Source organism: Danio aesculapii, chromosome 22 (assembly GCF_903798145.1).
Source record: "Danio aesculapii chromosome 22, fDanAes4.1, whole genome shotgun sequence".
Classification (NCBI taxonomy): domain Eukaryota; kingdom Metazoa; phylum Chordata; class Actinopteri; order Cypriniformes; family Danionidae; genus Danio; species Danio aesculapii.
The window spans coordinates 10,317,672-10,344,580 of NC_079456.1; the positions used below are offsets into that span (position 1 = coordinate 10,317,672).

General features: G+C 34.5%; 3 protein-coding genes across 3 annotated transcripts in view; all 3 read right to left on the reverse strand.

Moving 5' to 3' along the window:
- Positions 1 to 794: 794 nt before the first annotated feature.
- Positions 795 to 7,232, reverse strand: LOC130216394 (gastrula zinc finger protein XlCGF57.1-like). Its single transcript, XM_056448288.1, has 2 exons — positions 6,866 to 7,232; positions 795 to 4,188 (listed from the first exon to the last, which is right to left on the reverse strand). The coding sequence occupies exons 1-2, from the start codon at positions 6,987 to 6,989 to the stop codon at positions 2,450 to 2,452; spliced, it is 1,863 nt and encodes a 620-aa protein (XP_056304263.1). The 5' UTR covers positions 6,990 to 7,232; the 3' UTR covers positions 795 to 2,449.
- A 1,880-nt stretch (positions 7,233 to 9,112) lies between these two features.
- On the reverse strand, positions 9,113 to 12,932 carry LOC130216397 (gastrula zinc finger protein XlCGF57.1-like). The gene is made up of 2 exons (XM_056448291.1): positions 12,737 to 12,932; positions 9,113 to 11,373 (listed from the first exon to the last, which is right to left on the reverse strand). Exons 1-2 carry the CDS (start codon positions 12,855 to 12,857, stop codon positions 9,911 to 9,913), a joined length of 1,584 nt encoding a protein of 527 aa, XP_056304266.1. The 5' UTR covers positions 12,858 to 12,932; the 3' UTR covers positions 9,113 to 9,910.
- Positions 12,933 to 16,803: 3,871 nt separating this feature from the next.
- The window catches only part of LOC130216386 (protein NLRC3-like), a 229,101-nt gene continuing 218,995 nt past the window's right edge, over positions 16,804 to 26,909 (reverse strand). Inside the window, exons 18-26 of the mRNA XM_056448281.1 lie at positions 25,944 to 26,117; positions 25,530 to 25,703; positions 24,694 to 24,864; positions 22,788 to 22,961; positions 21,778 to 21,951; positions 20,451 to 20,621; positions 18,827 to 19,000; positions 18,240 to 18,413; positions 16,804 to 16,969 (exon numbers count right to left, since the gene is read on the reverse strand). Of these exons, the coding sequence (XP_056304256.1) occupies positions 16,804 to 16,969; positions 18,240 to 18,413; positions 18,827 to 19,000; positions 20,451 to 20,621; positions 21,778 to 21,951; positions 22,788 to 22,961; positions 24,694 to 24,864; positions 25,530 to 25,703; positions 25,944 to 26,117 (1,552 nt within the window). The remainder of the gene's footprint in view (positions 16,970 to 18,239; positions 18,414 to 18,826; positions 19,001 to 20,450; positions 20,622 to 21,777; positions 21,952 to 22,787; positions 22,962 to 24,693; positions 24,865 to 25,529; positions 25,704 to 25,943; positions 26,118 to 26,909) is intronic.

Below are 26,909 nucleotides of genomic sequence, written 5' to 3' on the forward strand. Positions count from 1 at the left end.
CATAGCTGAATGCATTTGCATTCTAGTAATCACCCTACCCATTTATCTCCAAAGAAAAAAAGACACATTTTTCCTCTTGTTGTGAATTAAGGCACATTTCATTGAAAGTGAAAGTGAAAGTAAAAGTGATGTGTGGCAAAGCATGGTGATCCATACTCTGAATTTGTGTTTCAATTAACACCTGGGCAACCATTTCTGTGGTGCCTAGGCAGCAGTTGGAGGTCCAGCATGCCTTCTCCAGGGTCTCACCTCAGAAAAATTAGTCTGGATGAGTTGTGCACAATATCTGTCTTCATATATTTATACATGTCTTTATAAACATCATTTTTCCACATATATGTGGAGCTGCACAATGATGGATTCGCTCTTCAGTGTTTGAACTTTCAGCAGTGAAAATTAAACTATACTGAACTTCAACTCTGAAATCTGGACTTTACTAGAACTATGTTAAACTGCTTTGACACAGTCTACGTTGTAAAAAGCACTACAGAAATAAACATGAATTGAATTGAATATATTTGCATGTCTGGTTTTATGGACATACACACGCTCTACCTACTGTATAATCATTGCTTCACTGTATTATGTTGTATTGTTTCATCAGGTCTCACCTCAGTGTCTTCAGCGTACAGTGTGGATCCTGCAGTAACTCAGTGAGCTCCTTCACTCCTGATTGTCCAGGATCATTTCCTCTGAGATCCAGCTCTGTCAGGTGTGAAGGGTTTGATCTCAGAGCTGAAGCCAGAGCTTTATAACCTTGTTCTGTAATACTGCAGTCTGAAAGCCTACAGTTAAAAAAGCCATCCAAAGTCATTCGTTGCTGCACATCATAAAGCATGAAAGACATGACTTCATTTGATAAATAAGCTTAGTGAAGAAACTGTCATCATGGCCACTCTTCTTCTACTATCAACACCTTTCCTTTAATCCCTATGGAGCTTTTTCTGGAACTCAAGGCCAGTCTGAAGTCGCCTTTCCACTGCACATGACATTTGGACATAACTGTCGGAATACGCCCCCTTGTGGCTGTCACACAGAATTTTCAGTTTTGTTGTGCACCATGGGAGAAAAGCTGATTCTCGCAGTGTCCGAAATGAAGGAGTGCAAAAGCACGAGCCTTTATTCTCTGTGCGTTCACCATGGTTGAATGAATGCAATACTAGTAAGACTAGTGGAGACAACCTAAAAAAATGTTTAATTGCTCATTTATAAATAGAAATGTTTAATATAAACTTTTTATCTTAAAACTTAAAATAACGAAAAAAATACAATTTTTCATCTCCTCAGTTGTTGTTTACAGGGGTATCTAAAAATATGAGGAAAGGCAAAGTGGTGCCGCTTTCTCTCTTTTAGCACATTTTGCTGCGCATCTATATAAAAAATAACTTGAGTTCACATAAGACGTGATACGTGTATAACTTGTATGGCTTTATTCTTCGAGCAAGAATGATGTCGATTGCAACTTTTTAAAAACTTATTATCAAAATAAAACTTATCAAAATAAACATTTTTGAACACTAAATCCTCCTTTTTTTTGACCTATGGCTTAAAATATTTCAGATTCTCATTTAACACGTTGTCTTGGATTTATTTATTTTTTTTTTACAATAAAACCAACATCAAGTGTAGTAGTGCAACAGGATTATGTTTGTTTGATTTTTTTTGTAAACCAACAATGCTGTGTAGTGTAAACCATAGCAGAGTTAAAGGGTCACAAAAAAAAACTTTCCACAAAGAGACCACATGGCTTTTCATATACAGTTAAAGTCAGAATTATTAGCCCCCCTGTCTATTTTTTTCCCCATTTTCTGTTTAACTGAGAGATTTTTATTCAACACATTTATAATCATAATAGTTTTAATAACTCATCTCTAATAACTGATTTATTTTATCTTTGTCATGATGACAGTAAATAATATTTGACTAGATATTTTTCACGACACTTCTATACAGCTTTAAATGACATTTAAAGGCTTAACTAGGTTAATTAGGTTAACTAGGCAGGTTAGGATAATTTGGCAAGTTATTGTATAACGATGGTTTGTTCTATAGAATATCAAAAAATATATAGCTTAAAGGGGCTAATAATTTTGACCTTAAAATGTTTTTTTTTTAATTTTTACAACTGCTTTTATTCTAGCCAAAATAAAACAAATAAGACTTTCTCTAGAAGAAAAAAAACTATTATCAGACATACTGTGAAAATTTCCTTGCTCTGTTAAACATCATTTGGGAAATATAAATAAATAAAAAAATAAAAAGGTAGGCTAATAATTCTGACTTTAACTGTGTATGAAATTTCTTTTTATTTTGCAGCTGGGAATCTAATAAATAAGTAAATAAAAAAAATAATAAATCTCACTGATCACACTTAAACAGTTATAATTTAAGACGATTTGCTTGTGCAAAACTCTCCATGCACATTTGTCCAGCTTTTCTCCAATATGGATCAAATCTCGTCACAGTATGAACAATGCCTTTTCTGGTGTAACTTTAAAGCAGTCAGTCGTGGAAAACTCTTTCCACACAAACACACGTGAGGTTTCTCCTGTGTGTGAACTTTCAGGTGGTTCTTCAGGTTTCCTGGTCCAGCAAATGTTTTGCTGCACTGATCACAGTTATACGGTCTTTCTCCAGTATGAGAGCGAATATGCATTTTAAGATTGTTTGCCTGTGTGAAACTCTTCTTGCACTGATCACACGTGTACGGCTTCTCTCCTGTGTGGATTTTCATGTGCTTTGTAAGTTTTGCGTTGGATATGAAACTCTTCCTACATTGCTCACGAGAGTACGGCTTCTCTCCACTGTGGATTTTCATGTGATCTTTAAGGTTTCCTTTTATCGAGAAACTCTTCCCACATTGATCACAAGCGTGCGGCTTTTCTCCTGTGTGGATTTTCATGTGTTCATTAAAACGTCCCTTGTTCGTAAAACTCTTCTCACACCGGTCACACGCCTGCAGGTTCTCTCCACTATGAAGACTCATGTGACGTTTGAGACTTTCTTTGTGTGTAAACCTCTTATCACACTGATCACATTTGTGCGCCTTTACTCCAGAATGAACTACCATGTGCTTATTAAGAACTCCAATGCATGCAAAGCACATCCCGCACTGATCACATTTGTGTGGTTTCTCTCCAGTATGGATTGCCAAGTGTTTCTTAAGATGGCCTTTGAACCGGAAACTCTTCCCGCACTGATCACATGTGTACGGCTTTTCTCCTGTGTGGATTTTCATGTGATCTTTAAGATTTCCTTTTTGTGCAAAGCTCCTCCCGCAATGATCACACGTGTGTGTCTTTTCTCCACTATGAATGCTCATGTGATGTTTAAGACTTGCTTTATATGGAAAACCTTTACCACACTGATCACACGTGTGCAGCTTTTCTCCAGTGTGGATTTTCATGTGATTATTAAGTGGTGTTATCTGCTTGAAACTCTTCCCACATTGTTCGCATGTGTGCGGCTTCTCTCCGCTGTGGCTTTTTATGTGAACATTGAGAGCTCCCCTTGTTGCGAAACTCTTCCCACATTGATCGCACGTATGCAGCCTCTCTCCGGTGTGAACCACCATGTGTTTCTTAAGACTTGCGTTGAATGGGTAACTCTTCCCACACTGGTCACATGTGTACGGCTTTTCTCCAGTGTGGATTTTCATGTGATCAATTAAGTGTCCTTTTTGTGTAAACCTCCACCCACAATGAATACATGTATGTGGTTTGTCTCCACTGTGAATTGCTATATGACGTTTAAGTTGTCCTTTAATTCGAAACCTCTTCCCACATTGATCACATGTGAAAGGTTTTTCTCCAGTGTGAATTCTCATGTGAGCTTGAAGCCTTTTTTTAGACAGGAATCTTTTTCCACACTGATCACATAGGTAGTTCTTTTCTCCAGTGTGAATTCTGATGTGATGTGCAAGACTTCCTTTGTATGGGAATTTTTTCCCACACTGATCACATGTGTGCTTCTTTTCTCCAGTATGAATGGTCATATGACGTGCGAGACTTACTTTATATGAGAAACTTTTTCCACACTGAGAGCAGGTGAATTTTTTGTTAGCTGTTTGCGTCAGGGGAAATTCACTTTCAATCTGAAAGCAACTTAAAGTTATTTCTTCAGTTTTGATGTGTTGTTTGTCCTCCAATTCATTCAGTTCTTCACTCTCCTTACTGTCTTCCATCGGACCTGAAGTCAAAGCAAAATAGTTACATTTTTAGCATATCGTTTATAAAGAATAAAAGGTAAAAATGTGATCCTATAAGGTATTTGCTACAATAGGAACATGCACATATATAATTTTGTAAGCTTTAAAAATAATTTTCCAATAGCTGGATCAAAAATATATAAAACTAAAACATTACATGAGCCAAAGGAAAAGTGTATAAATGCAGATAAATTCATAAAACCTTCTTCACTATTGCACAGAAGTAGGGTTGTCGCGATACCATTATTTAATCTTACGATGCTATACCAGCTGAAGTATCACGATACCAAGTAGTATTGCGATACTGTAATTCATAACTCAAATTATAAAGAAAATGGACAGAAATACAACATTTTACAGGTTATATTAGGTCTACTTGAATGTAACTCATAATTACCTTAAAGCCAAAAACTTCACCTAAAATTTATTCATTCTTTTTGTTTATTTTGTAGATAACTGATGAACAAAAATACATTAAAATAAAGATACAAATTATACCAAATTAAATTTGTTACAAAAGAGCATTTTTTTTCAACAAAATCAGGCTATATGCCATGTCGAAATTTCATGTCTTTTCCAGGTTTTCAATGACCGTATGAACCCTGGAATATTCAAAGTAGCGAGGTAAACAACACAGGCACAGTGTCAAAAATGAACGAATACTCGAATATAAAACCAACTTTACCTCAATACATGAAATCACTTAGCTAGGCTACAAACTTTACATTTAGCTTTAGTCATTTCCCAACAAAATCAGGCTATTTGAAGTGGTCAAAAATTGTTTCAATGTTTCCTGTTGCTATTTTGGGTTTTATCAGGTAACAATTAGTAATTCACAGCTTCACTTTGTGAGTCGTTCTTTTAAAGAGATTGTTGTGGTTGTTGTAGCTAGGCATGGGCCGGAGTAAGACTCTGACTGTATGATAACCATGGAAAAAAATATCAGGGTTTCACGGTATCATGGTAGTGTGCTCACTGCTCTAAAATATACATTTTTTAAATGTCTGGATAAAAAAAATAATAATTTTCCTCTCAGAAAACATTATATTTTATTTTTTTAAAGATTTAAAGTATTTTGCAGCAGTAAAATGTCAGGCTGAATAATTCAAATGAATTATAGACTTCTGCTGTCTTCATTTGTTTCAAAAACACAGATTTCTTTACAATTTAAAACAACTTCATTGGATTTTTTTTCTACTGGAGATACTGTTGTCCTAAAAAAATAAAAAATAAAAATAAAAAATTGTACACAAACCTTAGGAACGGTATAACAGAAAAATTTGGCGGTTTTAAAACATTGACTTTTCCAAACCGCGGTATACCTTGAAAACGATTATTGTCCCATGCCTAGCTGTAGCTACTAAATCATATTAACAGGAACAGAAATGAACCGATTAAGATTTGTTTTCGAACTGAAGCGTCAGAAAACATGCAATAGGAAATGGACATAGGACATGCAAATTTCTACAGTTTTGCAACCTTAAAGGGCTAAACACACTATTAAAATAAAATGATTTATTGTTGCATAAACATGAGTATTTTACTGACTTTTCCACATGCAACATTACCTACTGTAGATAAATCATTATTGACGATACTACCGTTTACAAACTACAGTGGCACCGCCAGTATTTTGGAGCCATAGTATCATGATACTACCATAGTACAGGTAAACCATGCAACCCTACACAGATGAAAGTGAAATATGAAGAAAAGCATATAAATGCAACAGATTATAAAACACAATAAGATTCGAACAAAATAACCTTGGATAAATACATCACGATATCAGTTTTTATGATATTATTAATACACCTCTAAAATATTTTCTTTTTAAATGTCTGGGTAAAAAACAAAACTTTTTTCCCATTTGAACACAAAATATTTTATTTTGAGAAACTTTTTCAATATTTTGGAGCAGTAACATGTCAGGCTAAATCTATCAAATTAATCATTGACTTCTGCTGTTTTCATTTGTTTCAAAAACACTGATTTCTTTCAACTTGAATAGTTGTTTTTGGAAATATTTTCTGCTGGAGATACTGTTGTCCTAAAAAAAACTTGCATATAGAACGATATAGCAGAAATTTTTGGCGGTTTTAAAACAATTACTTTTTCCAACCACAGCATACCCTGAAAATGGTTATCGTCTAATGCCTACATTACATAATGGATTAAGTTGGTTTTATTTTCGCACATTCAGACTTTTTCCTTAATAATATAATTTCACAAAAGTATTGTTTGCAAATTCTAAATAGGGACAATCATATTAACAGCCAATACCCAAAGTACATTGTTTACAGTCAACTAGTGCTAATGTTGTTTTGAAGTCATACTTACATGCGCTTTCGGTCACACACATATTTACTACTAAAATTTCAAGGTTTTTCCAGGACTTTCAAGTAAATTTTCATGACCCAATGTTTCATGTAATGTGTATATATATATATATATATATATATATATATATATATATATATATATATATATATATATATATATATATATATATATCATAAAATACAAAACAATCTATTATATGTAAACATGTCTTCATATTAACTTGAGGCATCTGGATGACATACTTTACACTGACAGACAACAAGCATTAAATCTTGTGAACTCTTGTTCAAGTAATAATTGAGAATAAACACCAACCTTTCTGTCCTTCGGTGTCTTCATTCTTCACACTGAAGGGTTCTGGATCACTCCTGTTCTCACTGTAATCTTCAATAAACTCTGTCTTTAATGGTTTCTGTTCGCCCTGATCGTATGAATGCATTTCTTCACTTGTAAACAGAGCTCGTTTTCAAAACATTTGACTCGTGAAAAATACAAAACTTTGCTAATCTGTTTCAAATCCCCTATTCGACATGGAAAGCTTTTCAACCCGTAAAATCCGCGTGGTTTCAGTAAAAGATTTGTTTGCATTTCCATCTAATTTTCAAGAGAAGCCAGAGGTTGGAAGATTTGTTGCTAGATGGCGTCGCGCCAATGACGTAACCGCGACTAAAATCTGCGTCATGCGTAAATACCACTGAAACAACAAAAAAATAACATTCACAAAGAGTTGTTGTATTAGTTGTTTGTTTCATTTTTCGTATTGTGTTGTATGATGTTCCTGTCGGTTATGCAATAAAAAATAAATAAATAAATAAATAAAATAACATTCAGAAGTATAAATGGTCGGAGAGGAACATCTTCCATTTCAAGGCTGAATTAAAAATTAGTTTTGAAACTCTTAAAGGATTTTCAAGTCTTAAAGCGACCAGAACTGTGAATATACTTAAAAACTCCTCTTTTCTATGGTAAATGTTATGTATACCCGCACTTGTTCTTTATTCGTTTTATTTATTTTTTCTGTCTCCTTTTTTTCTTTTTGTTACTTTTACACGTTATGCTAAAATGTGTAATATTGTAAGACTTGTTATGCATTTGACTGGAAATGTTCAGCAAATACAATAAAAAAATGTTTAATTATTATTATTATTTTTTAATAAAATAACATTTAAAAACACATAATATGTAGTAGTAAAAATATAAAAAATGTGTTTCAGTCAAAGAAAAGAATCACTCCGAGGGATAATTTCTTTGGAATTCTCGAACAGATAAAATTAATTGGAAAAAAGCTTGGCTCTTACCTTAGGATTTTTGTGTTTCCAACAAAGTTAAAGAATTACATTTAGAAGTGTTACACAATGTCTACCCCACAAATGAGATTGTATCTAAAGTTGGTAATCCTAATTCAAATTGTGTCTTCTATAACTCAAGTATCTAATCGATTGATCATCTTTTTGTCAAATGTCCACATGTTAAAGTGTTTTGGTCTGACTTTTTTACATCAAAATGTAAATTAACAGATTTTTCCATGTGTGATATAATTTGTTACTTTTCTAATGACACATAACAGAATTTATAGGCAATTGATTTAATATATAGGGTAAATATTATATTCACAAATGTACATTTTCTTCATCATTACCTAATTTGCAGAATTTTCTTTGTGACTGAAATTGTTTAATTACTACTTTACAAAACGTTTACAGCAAAAAAAGTAATTTCTCATCATTGTCATTTGTTGCGATACTGAGAGAACACAATCATATTACAAACTCATCTAGCACTACGTCAGCCATTTTAAAACTTCTTTTTATGCCAAAAAAGGTTTACTTTAGGTCATCATAAAGGTTATTTACTTTAATATTTTTATTACAAATCTCTTAATTTACATGTTAGAACGAATTAAAAGGATATATATATATATATATATATATATATATATATATATATATATATATATATATATATATATATATATATATATATATATATATCAAACACAATGAAGTGTTAAGGCTCCGATAACCTTTAAAGGATTTGATCAACCAACAGGTGGCATCATTTGACCTAAATATGGCCAAATAAATGTATTTCAGTGGTTCCAAACAGCTTTATTTTTAATGCAGTCAGAATTAAAATTACCATGATTGGACACTGCTTCTTTCTGACCAACTAGTATTTGAGAAAAATATATAGATGTTCTATGATTTACACTTGTTTTTTTTATGGAGAGATGAGAAATACAGACTAATTCTCACAACTTTCTTTGCTTAGATTTATCATGGGTGCCCAAAATATTAACTACAACTGTCTATATTCGATAAAAACATACGATGTTTGTGGCGTATATAAAAGACAGTCCCAAATGTGATGTAATAATTTTCATGGATATTTTTCTCTTTTAAGACACACACAGAACAAAATGGCAAAACTGACACTGAGGAAAAAATGAAATATTAAATATATTAACTATGAATATATTACCTTAGAAAATACTCTAGAACAACTTTTTGATTTGATGAATGCAGCTCACTTAAATGAAATGAAGCATTGCAGAGCCACAGATACTTTCCAGGTTGAATCCTGTATTTTCAAATTTCCAGTCCAACTAAATCTCATCACAACACTTACAAGGTTTATCTCCATTATGAATCCTTGTAGGCCATATACCGATCGACCGAATCTTACAATAAAAATACCAGTGAGGTCTGAATTCTCTGGGAAGGTCTGAGGGTGCGTCTCAATCAGCTCCCTTGTTCAGTAGTCAGGAGGACACTGATCAGGGTGTCACCATTTTAAGTGCTATCTTAATTGCTAAATTCTTCCAGTGCACTAAAATGTTCACTCCTGAAAACTCTCACTATGCATCATGAAAATCAGGTCACATCGATGCTCATTTATATGCTCCCTTAACAGAAGTTTGGAAATGCAAAACATGAATCACGTGAACCAAATCATCAAACAAACGAGAGGCGTTTTTCTTAAAAGACACTCTTATATATTTATATTTAACATGAACGAGAATAGCTAGACAGGTTAAGAACAATCCAGCAAACATTTATACTTGTCTAATGTTGAAATGTTATATATAAAACACAATTGAAATGTTTAAGGTAAATGAAAATCTAATTAATTAATTATGATGCACTTTTTTAAAACTTTGTAAACTTAACATGATGGACAATATTAGTTCTGCTGTTGTTTATAAATTCCAGATTTGATGTTGTACAATGAGGACGTCCTTACCAGTGCCAGATTCATGTAGATGACCAACTGATCCATGACTTCTGAAGCTATAAAGCTGATCAAGAGGCATCCTGAGTTTAGCATCTGTAAGAAATGAAAACACAATAAAAAACACACTCAAAGCACAGATGATCCTTCTTTGTGTCTTCTCTGGTGTTTCTTTAAAGCAGTCAGTCGAGGAAAACTCTTTCCACACAAACACACGTGAGGTTTCTCCTGTGTGTGAACTTTCAGGTGGTTCTTCAGGTTTTCTGGTCCAGCAAATGTTTTGCTGCACTGATCACAGTTATACGGTCTTTCTCCAGTATGAGAGCGAATATGTATCTTAAGATTGTTTGCCTGTGTGAAACTCTTCCCGCACTGATCACACGTGTACGGCTTCTCTCCAGTGTGGATCTTCATGTGATCTTTAAGGTTGGCTTTATATGCGAAACTCCTCCCACACTGAAGACATGCATGTGCTTTCTCTCCTGTGTGGATCTTCATGTGATCTTTCAGGTTTCCTCTTAATGTGAAACTCTTCCCACATTGATCACATGCGTGCGCTTTCTCTCCAGAGTGGATTTTAATGTGGTCAATAAGGTTTCCTCTTTTCGTGAAACTCTTCCCGCATTGATCACATGTGTGCAGCTTTTCTCCTGTGTGGATTCTCATGTGGTCATTAAGATTGGCTTTCTGTGTGAAACTCTTCCCGCATTGATCACAGGGATGAAGCTTTTCTCCAGTGTAGATGTGATTATTAAGATGTTCTTTGTCTGATAAATTATTCTCATTCTGAGCACTTCTCTGCAGCTTCTCTCCAGTATGGATCAGCAGATGCTTCTTAAGACTTCCTTTCTGTGTGAAACTCTTCCCACATTCATCACACGTGTGCGGCTTCTCTCCTGTGTGGATTTTCATGTGCTCCATAAGATTTCCCTTTTGCGTGAATCTCTTTCCACATTGAAGGCATGCGTGCGGCTTTTCTCCTCTGTGGATTTTCATATGATCATGAAGGTTTCCTTTCTGTGTGAAACTCTTCCCGCACTGATCACATGTGTGTGGCTTTTCTCCACTGTGGATCTTCATGTGATCATTAAGCCGTCCTTTTATTGTGAAACTCTTCCCGCATTGATCACATGTATACGGCTTTTCTCCGGTGTGGATTTTTATGTGATCATTAAGGGTTCCTTTTCTTATGAAACTCTTCTCACAGTAAACGCACGTGTGCTGCTTCTCTTCGTGGATTATCATGTGTTTTTTAAGACTTCCTCTTGATGGGTAGCTCTTCCCGCAGTGATCACATGTGTGCGGCTTTTCTCCAGTGTGGATTTTCTGGTGATCAATAAGCCGTGCTTTCTCTGTGAAACTCTTCCCACATTGAGCACATGTGAAAGGTTTTTCTCCAGAGTGAATGCTCATATGACGTGTCAGACTTGCTTTGTATGGGAATGTTTTTCCACACTGAGAGCAGGTGAAGTTTCTTTTCAATGGAAATTTGCTTTCAATCTGTGAGCAACTCAAATGTTTTTCTTCAGGTCTGACATGATGTTTCTCCTCTTCATTGAGTTCTTCACTCTCCTTATTGTCTTCCATGAGGTCTGAAAGACAAAAGAAAGAGGTTTATTTTCAGTAAATATTAACATTCATATTATTAGTTTTTGAAATATTATTCACACATTTTATGTGTTGAAAATGATTACATGTCTGACCAACTACACAAATAACTCAGCATTAAAAACGTTTTATACCTTTGACCTCAATCTTTCACATATTAAAAGTCAGAAAATGAAAGTCTCAATGCTGGAAGGGATTCAAAGCAATATTAATAACAAATACACAGCATGATGACACAAGGAGAATGGAATCATGGGGGTTGTCATATGCACTCCCACAGCTGATGGAAACCATTTAGTCAAGCCTGTGTCAGAGATCATTAATGTAATCAGAACAATCAGAGATATTACACATTGGGCATAACATCCTATCTATGGAAGCTTTTGGACTACAAGTTATATATTTGTTGATCTAATGTTGCTTCATCATCTATTATTATTCTACTCTAGAAAGAAATATGACTTTTTAAAAACTATACCATTATCGACCCTCTTCCACCTTAAAAACTTTGTCAAGTAATGAAATATACTATGTACTTCTAACGCCAAAAATTAAGTTCATGTGCTCATGACCTCAACTGGACTATAATAATGCTCTGTTAGCTTTCTGTTCTGTTTTATTGTTCTCAATAAATAAGCTACAGTTATTTCAAAATCCATCTGCTAACATTCTAAATAACATTTTAAGGTGTGCAGTTTCTTTTCAACACAAAAAGCTTAAGTAGCTCCAAGCAGGTTTTGGCTGCATTACAGTTTTATATCACTGCACTGTCCCTTGTTTTTGGTGAGAATTGAATCCTAATGCAGTTATTGTTCTTGATGTGAAATTGGGGCTTAATGCTTAACATATTTAGGTAATAAAAGGAAATCATGGTAACAATAAAACAATACTTGTCAATTTTCTTTGCAAATGTGAATGTGTGACAAGGTGTTGTGCAGTTGCTAATGGATTTTATGCTGAGATGTTACATAATAACAAAGCCAAAAGATGGTGTTAATTAATGAAAGCCACAAGGTGTTTTCTGTCCCTATGAATTCCTTTGTTAAAGGGAAAAATCTATACAGAAAAACAATATGACATTATGACAAATCCTTTTAATCATTTCATATCATAAAGCAGATGAACAATTTACCTGTACTTTTAATAATTGGGCTACTCCGCATTTTTCTAATGAGCAGCTATAACTGGAAAAGTCAATATCAAAATGATCTGTATTTACATATACATATACGCATGACGTCTGATATCTACTAATAAGAATACAATAGTTAAATCTGATGAACTGTTTTACGTTTATAGCCTAACCATTTTACAGCATCATTATCGAGAAATTAATAACATACCAACCGTTTTGTTCTTCAATGTCTTCATGCTTCACTAAGAGTTCTTTATCCCTCCAGTTCTCACTGTCATCTTCAATAAACTCTATTTTTACTGCTTTTTGCTCCTCCTGATCGTCTGAACGCATTTCTTCACCCGTAAACAGAGCTCGCTTTCACCACATCGACTCGTGAAGCTTTGAGAATCTTTTTGTTTGTTGATGTTGCTGAATGACGTCGCGACGCGCAATGACGCAATTACGTAAACGCAACGATAAAATTGCAATTCATCGACTCGCCTTTGGGAGCTGGCTCCAGGAAATCCAGATGATTTCTGACTGCAATGGTAAATTGGCCATTGGCCAATTTTACAGCTGATAAAAACATTTTTACATCCTGGTAAAAAAGATGGTTTTGGTGTATATAGCTAATATTACCCTTCATGACAATTGTGAGGAGGTGATTTTTTTATAACTCTTCCGTTTCATTTATATTAAATTACATTAAAGGGCACCTATGGTGAAAAATCTTCTTTTCAAGCTGTTTGGACAGACATATGTGCATGTATGGTGTATAGACCATCATATTGGGGTGATATTTCAGTTGGGTTTTCAGTTTACTTTTTAGTCATACATGGCAGAATATAGAAATAATTTTGATTAAAAGATGGATCTATTCCAACTGAATAGGTGGTTAAAGCTAGCATTTTCTTACAGATCAGAAATTTGTTATGATGTATTTAGTTCAATCACACAACAGGAAAATTGCCATTTTCTGCAGGGTATAATAAATGATCTGATGGGTATTTTGAACTGACACCTCACAGACACATTCTGGGGACACCAAAAAGTTTTACATGTTGTAAAAAAGGGAATAACAAGTGACCTTTCACAGTTTTTTCACTAATTAAATGGCTAAAAACATGGAGTGACTGACTGTAAAACACATTCATTTGTAGTAGCTTAATAGCAGATTAATCTTAGCCTGGTTGTTAGCCTGCTCTGGAGAAGGCTAGCTGCAAAAAGTAAATCCCTGTAGTAGCTTAATTTAGACTGCTATCATTTAACTAAGTTATACTCAAAGAGTCAGGACTAAATTTACCAGGATAGCTTGAAAATCCCGGCTTAGTCCCTTATCTTGCTTTTGCGCAATACCCATCAGGTCACACTGTATACATTAGTAATCAAGTATACTTTGATGTTGTTTCTACGTGGAGTGCGGCTGTAATCCCTGTTCTGTAGTGAAAATGTAGACTACCTGTAGAAACTCAACTCACAACAGAATTCATAACTAAAGACAAAGTGCAAATGCACTTAGGACAAAGTGTGTGTGAATAAAGCCACTGATTTCCAAAGCAAAACAAAATTTGTTTGTGAAATGTGTTTTTACTACCTGGAAGATGATCAGGAAATTGTAATCCTTGTGTTTCTTGTGAGTATGGATGTCTGAGTCTAATAATGTCTCATATTGCCAACTGTAAATACATAAAATATTGTACATGACTGCACTTGTAGGTGAAATATTACATAAATCTCTAACATTAAAAAAACACTGCGTGTTTAAGTTCACAGATTTTGGATGTGGGATGTAAATTTCTTTTGAGCTTATGACATTGAGCAGCAGATTTACAGTAAGTTCTAATTTCTCTTGTAACAATGTATGACCTAATTACAATAACTGAAAAATAAGAACTGGTAAATAATAATCACTTGTCTGGCCTTGTCCCTTTGAACACTTTACCACTAGAAAGAATGTCCAAACAGGGTTCAGTTAACAAGCACAACATTTTTATCATGAGGACTTCAAAATACTTTGAATAATGACTTAAACTTTTATATTGCCTTTTAAGAATATTCAGATTGTTAATATTGTTAATATTTATTCTGTTTGATACTTGATGATCACATTTATGGTTAGAGACATCTGTATTGGTTCATTATGGGGGAGTTTAATCCAAATATTACTTTAATTGTAATCATATACACGTTTTTATGGACATTTCTATGGTGTTTTAAATTATGAGTTGCACTAGTAAATTCAAATCAAGAGAACTGAATTTAATCTTTTTAAATAACAACACTGCACAACAAATAATCCCTAACCTAGTGAAAACAAAATAAATTATGTTACACTTTTATTGTGACGCTGATTTGACAGTGGTGTCAGTTTTTTGACAGTTAATAGTCTTCTGTTCCTCCAGAATTTTTTTCTTCATCTACAGTACAACAACACAACAGTTCAACAGTTGCTGCATTATTTACCTTAGCCTTTTGTAACCTTGACCTTGCAATCATTCTTATAAAGTACTGCATAATAGATACTATAATAAAGTTGGTTTGTTAAAGCAGTAGTTTATAAATGTGTTTAAAATAGCTATTAACTACAGTAAATCAATGTCTGTATAAACAAAAACAGCTAAAAGTTTCTTTTTGTGAGAACAGATTTTATTTCACATAATTTGAAGACATCTTGTTTCCTATTCTGATATTCAAACAGAACATCAAACATTTATGTCTCCTCGTTGACACAGTATTGAGGGTCTTGCGTGGGGCACTAATCCTTTTTAATCATTGCACTGCCAAACCCGAAGGTCACGGTCTATTCTGTAAAGTAGAAACAAGAGAAAACTGTTCAGTTGACAATTCATTATTCATTTATTTATTTATTTTTTTGTAAAAGGTAGGGTACAACATTTATTTACTTAATAAATTCGTTTACGCTGCATTTTGACAATATCTGAAACTTGTTTTATCCATTTACTGTAAAAATTACTCAACTATACTATTTGCTTATGAAAACTTAAACAAAAAAAGAGAGATTGATCAACAATTGAATGATCTATGAATTATTACCTATGTATTACATGCAGACTTCAATTTAAAGGTTAGTAAATATTTGCTAATTTATTAATAATAATGATTATGTTTTAAGAAAGTGATCTGCACCCATCTACAGTAGCAAAGGTTAAACAGAGATCCACTGTAAGGTGTGTTTTTCATGTCTTGTTGTCATGTCCTTTACTTTGTAGTTTAGACTTGTTTTCCTGTTCCTGCTTTGGCTTGGATGCCCACTATTTGAGTGAGCTTCTGCTGTACAGCTCAACAATTAATTTTTTATTATAACTTAAATATCAAAATCAGATGTAGGCAGTAGCATTCTTGTTTTTTCATATATCCGGCCCCTAAATTCTGGAACAAAGTAAATTGCCCAGTTAACTTTAAATGTAGACTAAAGACCAGTGATGGGAATAATGGCGCTATAAATAAACAGCGTTACTAACGGTGATACATTTTTTTCATTAACAAGTTATCAACTGAATTACGGTTTCCCCATTACAGATACTGACAATAAAATGCCCGTTACTATAGCTAAGAACACCGAAGCTGTTTTCAAGTAAGCAGCGCCATAGAACTTGTTTTTCTGGGGTGTATATTTCTCCACCACAAACACTTATTAGTCAGACAGAATTAAACAAATATAGTTGAGGACATGCTACCGTTGTTTCTCACATTGTCCCACAACAATATTAAAATAGTGTAGATTAGTATACAATGTTTATTTATTTTATAGTCATTTGACTAATTAGATTTTTTTTAAAGTAACGCAAGAGTTACTTTCCCTGGTGATTAGTTACTTTTATTATGATGTAACTCAGTTACTATTTGTGAGAAGTAACTATTAACTACAACTAATGACTCTTTTAAAGGAACGTGCCCAAGACTGCTAAAGACACATCTCTTAGCATTAGCATACACATAAAACACAAACATAAAATCCCCTAAGTCATTGTTAGGCTGCATTAATCAGGGCTTTATTTGTCAACTACTCACTTGTATTTAAGTTTTTAACAATTTTCTTACTGTAAACCCTTTAAATATGTTTATCAGATCTTTGGACAGAGCATGTTTTCCAGACATAATGCTCCTTAAAATAACTTGCAGATGTACATGTGGATAGTATCTGGCACTTTGTGTTCAACTACTTCACATTTAAATCTGATACAAAAGCTTTGTTGCAAAAAACTTGATCATTTTCAGACATATTTGAAATATTTGTTTACATATTAAAGGATCTCTTTAATAACAAAGTGTTAACTCACCTCAGTTCACAGTCTGAGTTTCGTATCACATCAGTGAGACATTGATTTAATTCTCCAATGTAATTGAAGCTCAAATCGAGCTCTTTTAGAAACTGCAGAGCATTTGTGTTTGTCAAACACTGAGTTAAAGAAGAAACATCTGTAATGCCACAGCCAAACAGACTAGAAATAGACAAACAAAGAGAAAGGTGGAAATGATTAATAATTATTCAAGTGGTTTAATGTAGGAGTGTTTAAGTAAAAGTTAAAGACGGTGGCGTTCAGACAACTGTGAGCTCATGCTAGGTCTCATTTTCTACATAATACACAAGGCCACATCGCTCAAAAGACCCAATTCAGATTATTTTTCCAAGAAATATGCAATAATTATTCTGTTATGTCTGAAAATGTAGAAAAAATTTAATATTTCACCAAAATAAGATTATTTAAAAAAAAATCTAGAGCACTAGAGTGAGTGTTTTTAATAGTTGCGATTGAGTCCCTCAATTGTCCTCAGTGTAAAAAGATAAATCATACAGATCACACAATCATACTTACAATAATACAGTCACTTCTGGAAAAGATGTCACTCGAAGATAATCATTTTAATCATTTCAGCCATGTTTTGTCTTACAAACTATATTTAAACATTTTCAATGTAAAATATCTTATGAAGAACATTACTAAATAAAAATAACATGCATTTTGAATGATCTGTCTTATTCTGATCAAATTCTTCAAATATTAACAAATTCTGCAAGGGGTACACAAATGTTCTGTATATCCACGTTTTCTCCACTGCATTTATCATAGATCAGCTGATAGATAGACGCTGCTGTTCTTCAGTGTCCAGTTCACCGCTTAGAGAACAGCGATGATAGTTAGAACCAATCACAGCCATATCTGTTGAGCACGTGAACACAATGGCCAATTGTAGGTGACTCACTCAACAGTGCTCAAAAAGCAAGCAAGATTATTTACTTTTGTGTATTTCTTCTAAATGCTCATGTCTTCTTCTCTGCCCGTGTTTTGCAATCACGCATGAGAGTTGGCTTGATGCAGCAAAAAAAACAAACAAAAAAAAAAAAAGACAGCCTATAGCTACTGTTCTGAATTTTCAACAGCGTCTGTCAAAACAAGGATGTTAGGCTATAAAATACGTTGTTACCGAGTTATTACTAAAAAAAAAAAGTTTTGCATTTGATGCATTTTTAATCAAATACACATAATACAGGCTCAATATAATTTCAGTGCGATCATTTCACGAATCAGTGTTGAAACCTTGTATGAATATTCATGATGCCAAATGAGAAACTTTCAACAACTTAATGTTTTTAAATAAATACTAGATTAAGTAGTATGTCCAACAACTCAAAAAACAAAACGGGTCAAACTAACCTAAACCACAACACAAGGGTTCAACTTTTTAATTTATTATGTGAATGTTTCTCACCTCAGTTTCTCTAATTTACAGCGTGAATCCTTCAGTACGTCACATAAGAGATTCACTCCCGTATTTTCTATTTGATTCATACTGAGGTCCAGTTCTCTCAGATATGATGGGTTTGACTTCAGGGCTGAGGTCAGGATCTCACACTGTTCCTCTGTGATCCTACAGCTACACAGACTGAGGACAGAAATAGAAAATACAATGTCAAATATCCATGTAAAATTCATATGTGTTTATCATTGGTAAAAACCATACAGTTAGTAATACAAACAAAAGCAAAACTGTAAAAGCAAAAAAAGAGGACACTGGTTGTAATCCTAGTCTGCAGTTGACCTCACTCAACAAATGAGTGTATTTATCAATGTAGATTAATATATAGGATTAATGTAATTTTTTTTTTTAAATAAAGGTATATATAGTTTGCTTAATAACTTATAGTAAAAAGAACTACTCATTGAGAATAAATCTCTATCAGTAAAATCAATTTTTTTTTGTTTATAACATGTATGAATTTTTTGCCTTGCCACTGTTGCCACTGGCTTGCTTATCTATGTTTTCATTCCACCTGTCACAAGTATAATGATACTAACTTTAGTTTCTCCAGCTTGAATTGTGGCTTCATCAGTAAATCACTGAGGTTTTCCACTCCAGAGTCTCCTAGTTCATTTTGACTGAGGTTCAGTTCTCTCAGGTGTGATGGGTTTGATTTCAGAGCTGAAGTCAGGACCACACACTGTTCCTCTGTAATACTGCATCTATACAGACTGAAATAAAAATTGAAAAGACAATTACTGAGATTCATGTCAAAAATGTGAAAATTTGCACAAAACAAAATGTCAAATGTCACACCTGTGAACGCAAACTTGTGCAGTGGGCTGCATGGGGAGCAGTTCGGGGTTTGGTGCCTGGTAATGAGCGTGGAAGAGAGTGCTGGATATTCACTCTACCTACCTACAGAACCTGCCACTTCTGAGACTCAAACCAGTGACCTTCGGACTAACTCGCCTTTTCTACCACAACCTTCCCATAAGAGGTACTTTCATGCTTGCACTACTAATGCAAGCCCAGTATTGGGATAGACCGACACACTCTTGAACCAGGGATCTTCTTATTGTGTCCAACATATATTTCATTCTAATGCTGTAAAATAAGAGTGTTCCTTTTTGTACAGTCAAGCAAAACATAACTATGAATGTACTAATACTTTGTAACCATTTTCCATTTAAAACCACTAATTAAACAGTAAAGCACTCAAATAAATTTAATGTACTTTATAAATAGAGTAATACTAATGCAATATATTATTTATTTTACCTTCCATTACTTATGATGATTCCCTAATAGAGCATTAAACTTTTGAGCATGTAAATGCATAATTTTGTACAATGAACTCATTCATAAACATATTATAACATGTAAAGCAGTTAGATGTTGTGTCTTTACGAATAAAGGAATTAAGTTTATGAAGGAGATCATGTATTTTAATCATGATAAAAGGTAAATTATGTTATTATGTATTTTTTCACATTGTTTTCATGACATTCTGTGATTTTATATGTAGCATGTTATTTATTAGCCAGATATTTATAAAGCTACTTAATATTTTATGATGAACATATAAAGAGGCAACTAAAGCAGAGGTTAGTATCTTTTCTGCTTTCTCAGCTGTAAATCCATCTGCTGAAAGCTGCGAGTTTGAGTTTGAATCAGGGCAAGTGAGAAAACGTATGCTTTCTACATGTTTCCTCTTCAATCGGTTATAGATATTTAAATATAAATCTGATCTGCTCAGTGACTTTAACGTAAGAATAAGGTCAGCATATGAAGAGTAGCTGTGCTTTAGTGGCTGTTTGAACAGCCTGATCTCATGAGAAAACATAAGTATTTTACGTTTTGTCAATTTAGTGGCAGTTTAGATTTCAGTCGTACAAAAATGAACGATTTTAAAAGGAGACGTGGCACCCAACCCCACCCCTAAACCCAACCATCATTGGGTGATGAGCAAATCGTACTGTATTGTATGAATTAGATTGTACGAATTGATACGAATTAGCCACTAAATCAAAAAGTTACGAATTGCCGTGAGATTGTGTTGGTTTGAACACATTCACCCATGAACTTCTTCACTAAAACTCATATCAGATCCAATGTGTTCTAAACTGTGTGTCGATGAACATGATTGAAAGTAAAAGCAATGACTGATAAGATACTCACATGAATCTGTTGATCTGACAATGTTTATCCTGCAGTAGAGCAGAGAGTTGATTCACTCGTGTGTCTCCTAGTTCCTGACCACTCAGATTCAGTTCTTTCAGGAGTAACGGGTTTATACCCACAATTCCAGTCACAAACTGACAGGCTTCTTCTGCTGCAGGACTAAAGCACCTGAAGACAGAGAAGATCAAGCAGGAGTAAGTTTTCATGTACTGGTGCATTCTGGTGACTGGTGCATCATCCTGATACATGGCACTGCCTTCAGGATACAACGTTTCAGCCATTGGGTGCACATGGTCCTCTAGAATGGTCCGGTCGTCCTTGGTAGTGATGAGACCATTTAGTACATGTATTGGGCCAAGGCAGGGGTCTCAAACTCAATTAACCTGGGGGCTGGAGTATGGGCTGCATCAGGTTTTCCACAAGAAATCAATTATATTATGAATTTTTAATTTGTTGAATTTTTCATCTTGTTTTGTGTGAAAAAAAAGAGATTTGAGAAGATTGACATGGGTAAAAACTAGGGATGTGATGAGATCTCTGCTACGAGATCTCATGAGACTAAATCGCAAAAAGATTTCTCGTCAAGGTGAAAAGTTGTCTCGTGAGTCATGATTGAGCGTGAGAGTGAATTTAGCACTGAAGATTGGAGGCAGAACTGGATTTGAACCACACATTAAGTGCTTTGCACACACCTTGCAACCTGGGCGGCCTCTGTGATGTGCATCATTCGCTTGCTTGGACGGGTGTGACATAACCAATTTTTTCACCATTTTTCAATGTTTGGCTATCTGTTAGTGACCTCAAGCTGAAGCATCTTGGGTTCTGCAGCAGGACAATGATTCAAAGCACACCAGCAAGTCCACTTCTGAATAGCTTACGGAAAAACAAAATGAAGACTTTGATGTGGCATAGTCAAAGTCCTGACATGAAACCAATTGAGATGCCTTGACTTTAAAAAGGTGGTTAATGCTCGAACACCCTAGAATGTGGCTGAATTACAACAATTCTGTATAGATGAGTGGGCCAAAATTCCTGCACAGCGATGTAACAGACTCATTACAAGTGATGCTAAGAGTAGTCCAACCAGTTATTTAGGGGGCAAATACTTTTTCACACATGGCCCTTTTCCCCTTAATAATAAAAGCCTGCATGCTGTATTGTGTTATCTTCGACAAATATTTAAATTTGTTTGATGATCTAAACCTACTGAAGCACATGTAAAATATCTACCTGCTGTAGAGTCAAAAAGTGTTACAGCGAATCTGAGCTGATGGAAATAATTTGCCAGAATAAAATATTTTTCAATATTTTCCTCATGTCTCACCTCAGTGTGTTGAGTGTACAAATTGAATCCAGTAGTAAATCAGTGAGCTCCTTCACTCCTGATTGTCCAGGATCATTTCCTCTGAGATCCAGCTCTATCAGGTGTGAAGGGTTTGATCTCAGAGCTGAAGCAAGAGCTTTATAACCTTCTTCACTGATACTGCAATCTGATAATCTAGAGAAAATAAATTATTTAATTGACATAATACATTTTCAGTTAAATAATTAAAGGCTTGATCATACGGAAGTCAATTCATTAATTTAGTAATAACTTCAGTCTGAAATAGCGATGAAAATCCAGCAGCTTGTTCAGTTTTTCGAGAACATTACACCATAAAATTTCTATTGAAAACAAAATCTCATAAATTATAAAGGCAAAAAAGATTTAATGCTACTATAAACAATGTGACTTGGGTCCAGTTTTCTAAAGACCTGTTCACACAAAGCACCATGAAGATAACAATAAACATATAGTTCTAAAAATAATTTACAGAGTAAAACAATAGCATAGTTTACACCATTTCCCAGCGATAAATAATAAAAACCCAATGACCAGTCAGAATCCACTAAAAATGAAAGGGTTTGCACAATTTAATGATAGTTATGCTGATAAAATTAAGTATACAGATAAAAAGTACAGTGGGAATCCAGTGCTAGTTTCAGTGTCTTTCTGTTGCTTTCTTTGAAAATTCTGGGCAATTGACTACAGTTGCTAAATTCACTGTCTGATTAGATTGATTACACATCATGAGAAATTACTCTGCCCATGACTTGATGGTCAGTGAGAGATAGTATTATTTTGCCTACCAGAGGAGCGTTCCCCTAATGGTGTGACAATGTGAAAAAAAGTTTGTTCAGATGCAGTAGTAGCACACAGAGGACATCTGCTGGTTACAAGGGATAAATCTGAATTAAAATTGTTATATTTATATTTATCGTTATTGTGCTTAGTGTGAACGGGTCTTCAGAGAAAACAAACTTCTCACTGGTGTACAGTGTAATGATACTAACACTAGTTTTTCCAGATTCAATTGTAGGTTTGCCACTAAATCACTGAGGTTTTTCACTCCGGAGTCTCCTATATTATTCCCACTGAGGTTGAGTTCTCTCAGGTGTGATGGGTTTGATTTCAGAGCTGAAGCCAGGACCAGACACTGTTCCCCTGTAATATTGCATCCACACAGACTGAAGACAGAAAGATGAAGGAAAATAGTCAGATATATGGTGACTACATTATTGAAGAGGCATTTGATCTTCAATATTCATGTGATGTTATCAAAGCATTATCACCATAATTGCAAAAGTTATCATAGCAGTGAATTCATTTACAAAACTACAAAATTACAAAAGTGTTGGCTTTCTACCAAGTTTAATAACAGAGATTGTTCTTTCCTCTTCTGAAGACAGAAGGAATCACAGTACAGAATTGCAACACTGTAGGATTAAATAAGCTCACTTTAATTATGATATAACAAATTCACATTGTGGTTTCCAAATAGGTTTTCCAACAAACATGTCCCCATTCTTCAGCGAACTACTTATTACTAGTTGTGCCCTTATGGGTATTGAATTGGACTTGTGACCCAAAGGTTGCTGGTTTGATTCCCGGTCAAGGCAGTGAAAGTGGGGGCCCTCTCAAACATTTCCTTTTTAAACTGTTGGTTGTTGGTTCATCTTTTTAACAACGTTTGATAATTTTACACCAGTGATTCTTCAGGAATTACTGAGTAAGTAAAAGTATTGAATTAAAGAAGTGATGCAAAGCATGGGTTATAAACAATGAAATAGAGGCCCAAAAACATTGTCTTTGCACAGGGCCCAAGAAACTGGGTTATGCCCCTGGCTATTGGTGTCCCAGGATGATATTGATGGTGGATCCTTCCAGTACCAGAAACCTCATGATCTCATTATGAAGTACCCCTAGTTGTAAGTTGACAAGAGAAGAACAATATTTCACCAGCCTGCATTCAAGCAGTTTTCCCAGAATGGTTTCAATGGAAGGTTCATAACATTAATGAGTAATCATTTTAGGCATTCTTGGGAGACACGTTCGCCCATAGAACGGCTTTTTCAAGAGGAGGGGGATAAGGTAAGCTACTTTGGAGCTCTCAATGGGAAATTTCTGAGGTTGCATTTCAATGTAAAAGCTTACCTGAAATAAAAAGCCACTACTACTCAGACACCTTGTCAGAGTATTTAAATGGTAAGGCCAAGGGACATACAGAGGTAGATGGTTGGGAAGCCAGGGATGCTTTGAGCGCATTAGCCAGTTTGGTGAAGAGATCCATGGGTGCAGGTGGTTTGGGATAAATGGAGAAGTTGTATGGTGAAAGGGAGTGTCTTTTATGGTAATTTTGTGATAGTGATCAGTAATCAGGTGAATTAGGAGAATAAACGTGTGCTGGGGACCTGATGAGGTAGGTGGCTGTGGTAAAAGTCTGATACTATCATTGTAATAAAACAAATTTTAAAAAAAAGTGTGTCAATTGCGATCATCTACTTGTTTCAGCAATTTTAGATTTTAGAACATCTTGAGCGCAAATAAATAAGTCTTAATTTCTGGGTGAACTTGTACTGTAATAATGTATGAGTGTAACCATTGTGGCTAATAACCAGTGGGCCATCACCAAAATTCTGATAATTTGGTTAATTTTACAATGCTTACTTTCTGTTTGATGCACGGTTTTGGTTTCAAATGTAGACTTTGCAAAGAATTACCAGTTTTTCCCACTGGTTTACCAAACATTTTTCCTCTGCTTCTGTTTGATTCTTGTTGATGTTGTAAATGCAAAATATATTTTTCTCACCAATCAACATCTTCACCTAAGCTGCCATTAGATCAATGTGTTGTGAACAGCCACTGAATGTGGCTGAAAGAGATTGAAAATGAAAGTGTCGACTGATGTGAGGTACTCACATGAGTGTGTTGATTGTACAGTGTTTATCCTGCAGTAGAGCAGAGAGTTGATTCACTCGTGTGTCTCCTAGTTCATGGCCACTCAGATTCAGTTCTTTCAGGAGTAACGGGTTTTTACCCACAATTGCAGTCACAAACTTACAGGCTTCATCTGCAGCAGAACTCAAAAACCTGGATTAAGAGAAAATCAAACAGTAGTCAGTTACTAAATGTTTCTAGGAGATTATTTACACAATGATGACCATTAATATGTTTTGTTCTATGCAAATGAATTTTCAAAAGATAGATATTTTAATGACAATTTTTTAAACAGTTTTCAAACCGTGTATAAGCTTGCAAACTGTATATTAGGCCTGAATGAGCGGTTATTACAGTAAAAGCATGAATACATTAAAATGTTTTTAAATGATTGCATATTTTTATATTAGCTACACTAAATTAAAATTAAATGCACATAAAGAACTGATATGGTAAATGTTTCAATGTCCAAGAAACTAAAATAAACATGACTGAAATAGAGTGAAACAGACATGTAATTCTGTCTGAGTGAGAGACATTTTAATTACCTACCAGAGATAAAATCGGAAAGGCATATTCATCATTTCTAAACAACACAAAGATTTCAAGTTTCCAGTAAGAAGAAAATGTCAAATATTCTAACATGAATTAAAACAGTAGTTTAACAATGTAAAGTAAATCACCAAACACATGCATGTTTAAACATTATCGACTTTTCCCTACCTGCTGTAGAGTCTAAATCAATGGTACAGGGAACCTGAGTATGATGGAAATAATTCACCTGAGTATGATTTTCCAATCTTTTCATCAGGTCTCACCTCAGTATGCTGAGTGTACAATTTGGATCCTTTAGTAAATCAGTGAGCTCCTTCACTCCTGACTGTCTGAGGTCATTTCCTGTGAGATCCAGCTCTTTCAAGTGTGAAGGGTTTGATCTCAGAGCTGAAGCCAGAGCTTTATAACCTTCTCCACTGATACTGCAGTTTGAAAGTCTAGAGAAAATAAAATTGTCCATTCAAGTTAATATTGTTTCATTTGAATTGGAATGGACTATTTTTTCTGCAGAACAGCATGTCCACAATGAGTACATTGTGTGCAGTAATACATTCAGTTAAATTATTTGGACTGGTCAGTGGCAAAGGCTGAAGTATTTAATGAATAAACGACGTATCTTGGGACCAGTTGCCCTAAAGTAAACAAACTTATTTGAGGTACAGTATAATGATACTGACTGTAGCGTCTCCAGCTTGAATTGTGGCTTCATCAGTAAATCACTGAGGTTTTTCACTCCAGAGTCTCCTAGATCATTCATACTGAGGTCCAGCTCTCTCAGGTGTGATGGGTTTGATTTCAGAGCTGAAGTCAGGATCATACACTGTTTATCAGTAATATTGCATCCACACAGACTGAAGACAGAAAAAAGAAAGGACAATTGTCAAATATATGGTAACTGCATTATTGAAAAGGCATTAGATCATTAATATTCATGTGATGTTATCAAATCATAATTGCTATGTTATTACAGAAGTGAATTAATTTACAAAACTTAAGTGTTGGTTTTCTGACAGATGTAATAACAGTAATTGTTCTTTCCTTAGCTGAACACAAAAGAGGAATTCGTCTTTTGAATGAAGAAACAGTGAAATTTTGACTTATTTTGCATTTTGTTTTACCAGATGTTTGGTCACATGGGTGTATGTGTATTTACAGGTGTGCTTTTCCTGTTTGACAAGTGCTCTGGTTGAGAGTGAGTAATAGGAATGCTCACTTTCTGTTGACCATTCATTTAATACAGTTCTAAACATTTATTGCATTTATTTGTTTGTCTAGTTATGTCAATAAATGTGTAAGTGCGACAGGCGAGTTGTTTAGAATTGCGTTCACAAAAAGTTTGGTTGTGTTTTGTGAATGGAAAAAATGGAGAACGCTGCTGATAGTGGCAAATGGGAGCATAAGTTCACTACAATGGCCATGATGGCTAAAATGGAAGCTTTGCAAAAGTAAAGCAAACAAAGTCAAGAATATGATTGTATCCTATCCATGAATGAGTTGCTGAATTGAGATGAAATAAATGCTATGGGGATTATTCCAATCACAGCATGCTTGTATGCAAGTACTCATATAAAAGGCACTTAGACAAGGACTTTGCACAAGAGTGAAAATGTGAATAACAAACACATACTTAAGCTTAGTGGTTC

Bases quoted from the DNA above. Each gene is read 5' to 3' on its own strand.
- LOC130216394 (XM_056448288.1), bottom strand. From the start codon at position 6,989: ATGCATTCATACGATCAGGGCGAACAGAAACCATTAAAGACAGAGTTT. The intron at 4,189-6,865 runs GTTGGTGTTTAT...CTTTGACTTCAG, and splicing joins AGACACCGAAGGACAGAAAG to GTCCGATGGAAGACAGTAAG.
- LOC130216397 (XM_056448291.1), bottom strand. From the start codon at position 12,857: ATGCGTTCAGACGATCAGGAGGAGCAAAAAGCAGTAAAAATAGAGTTT. The intron at 11,374-12,736 runs GTTGGTATGTTA...TTTGTCTTTCAG, and splicing joins AGACATTGAAGAACAAAACG to ACCTCATGGAAGACAATAAG.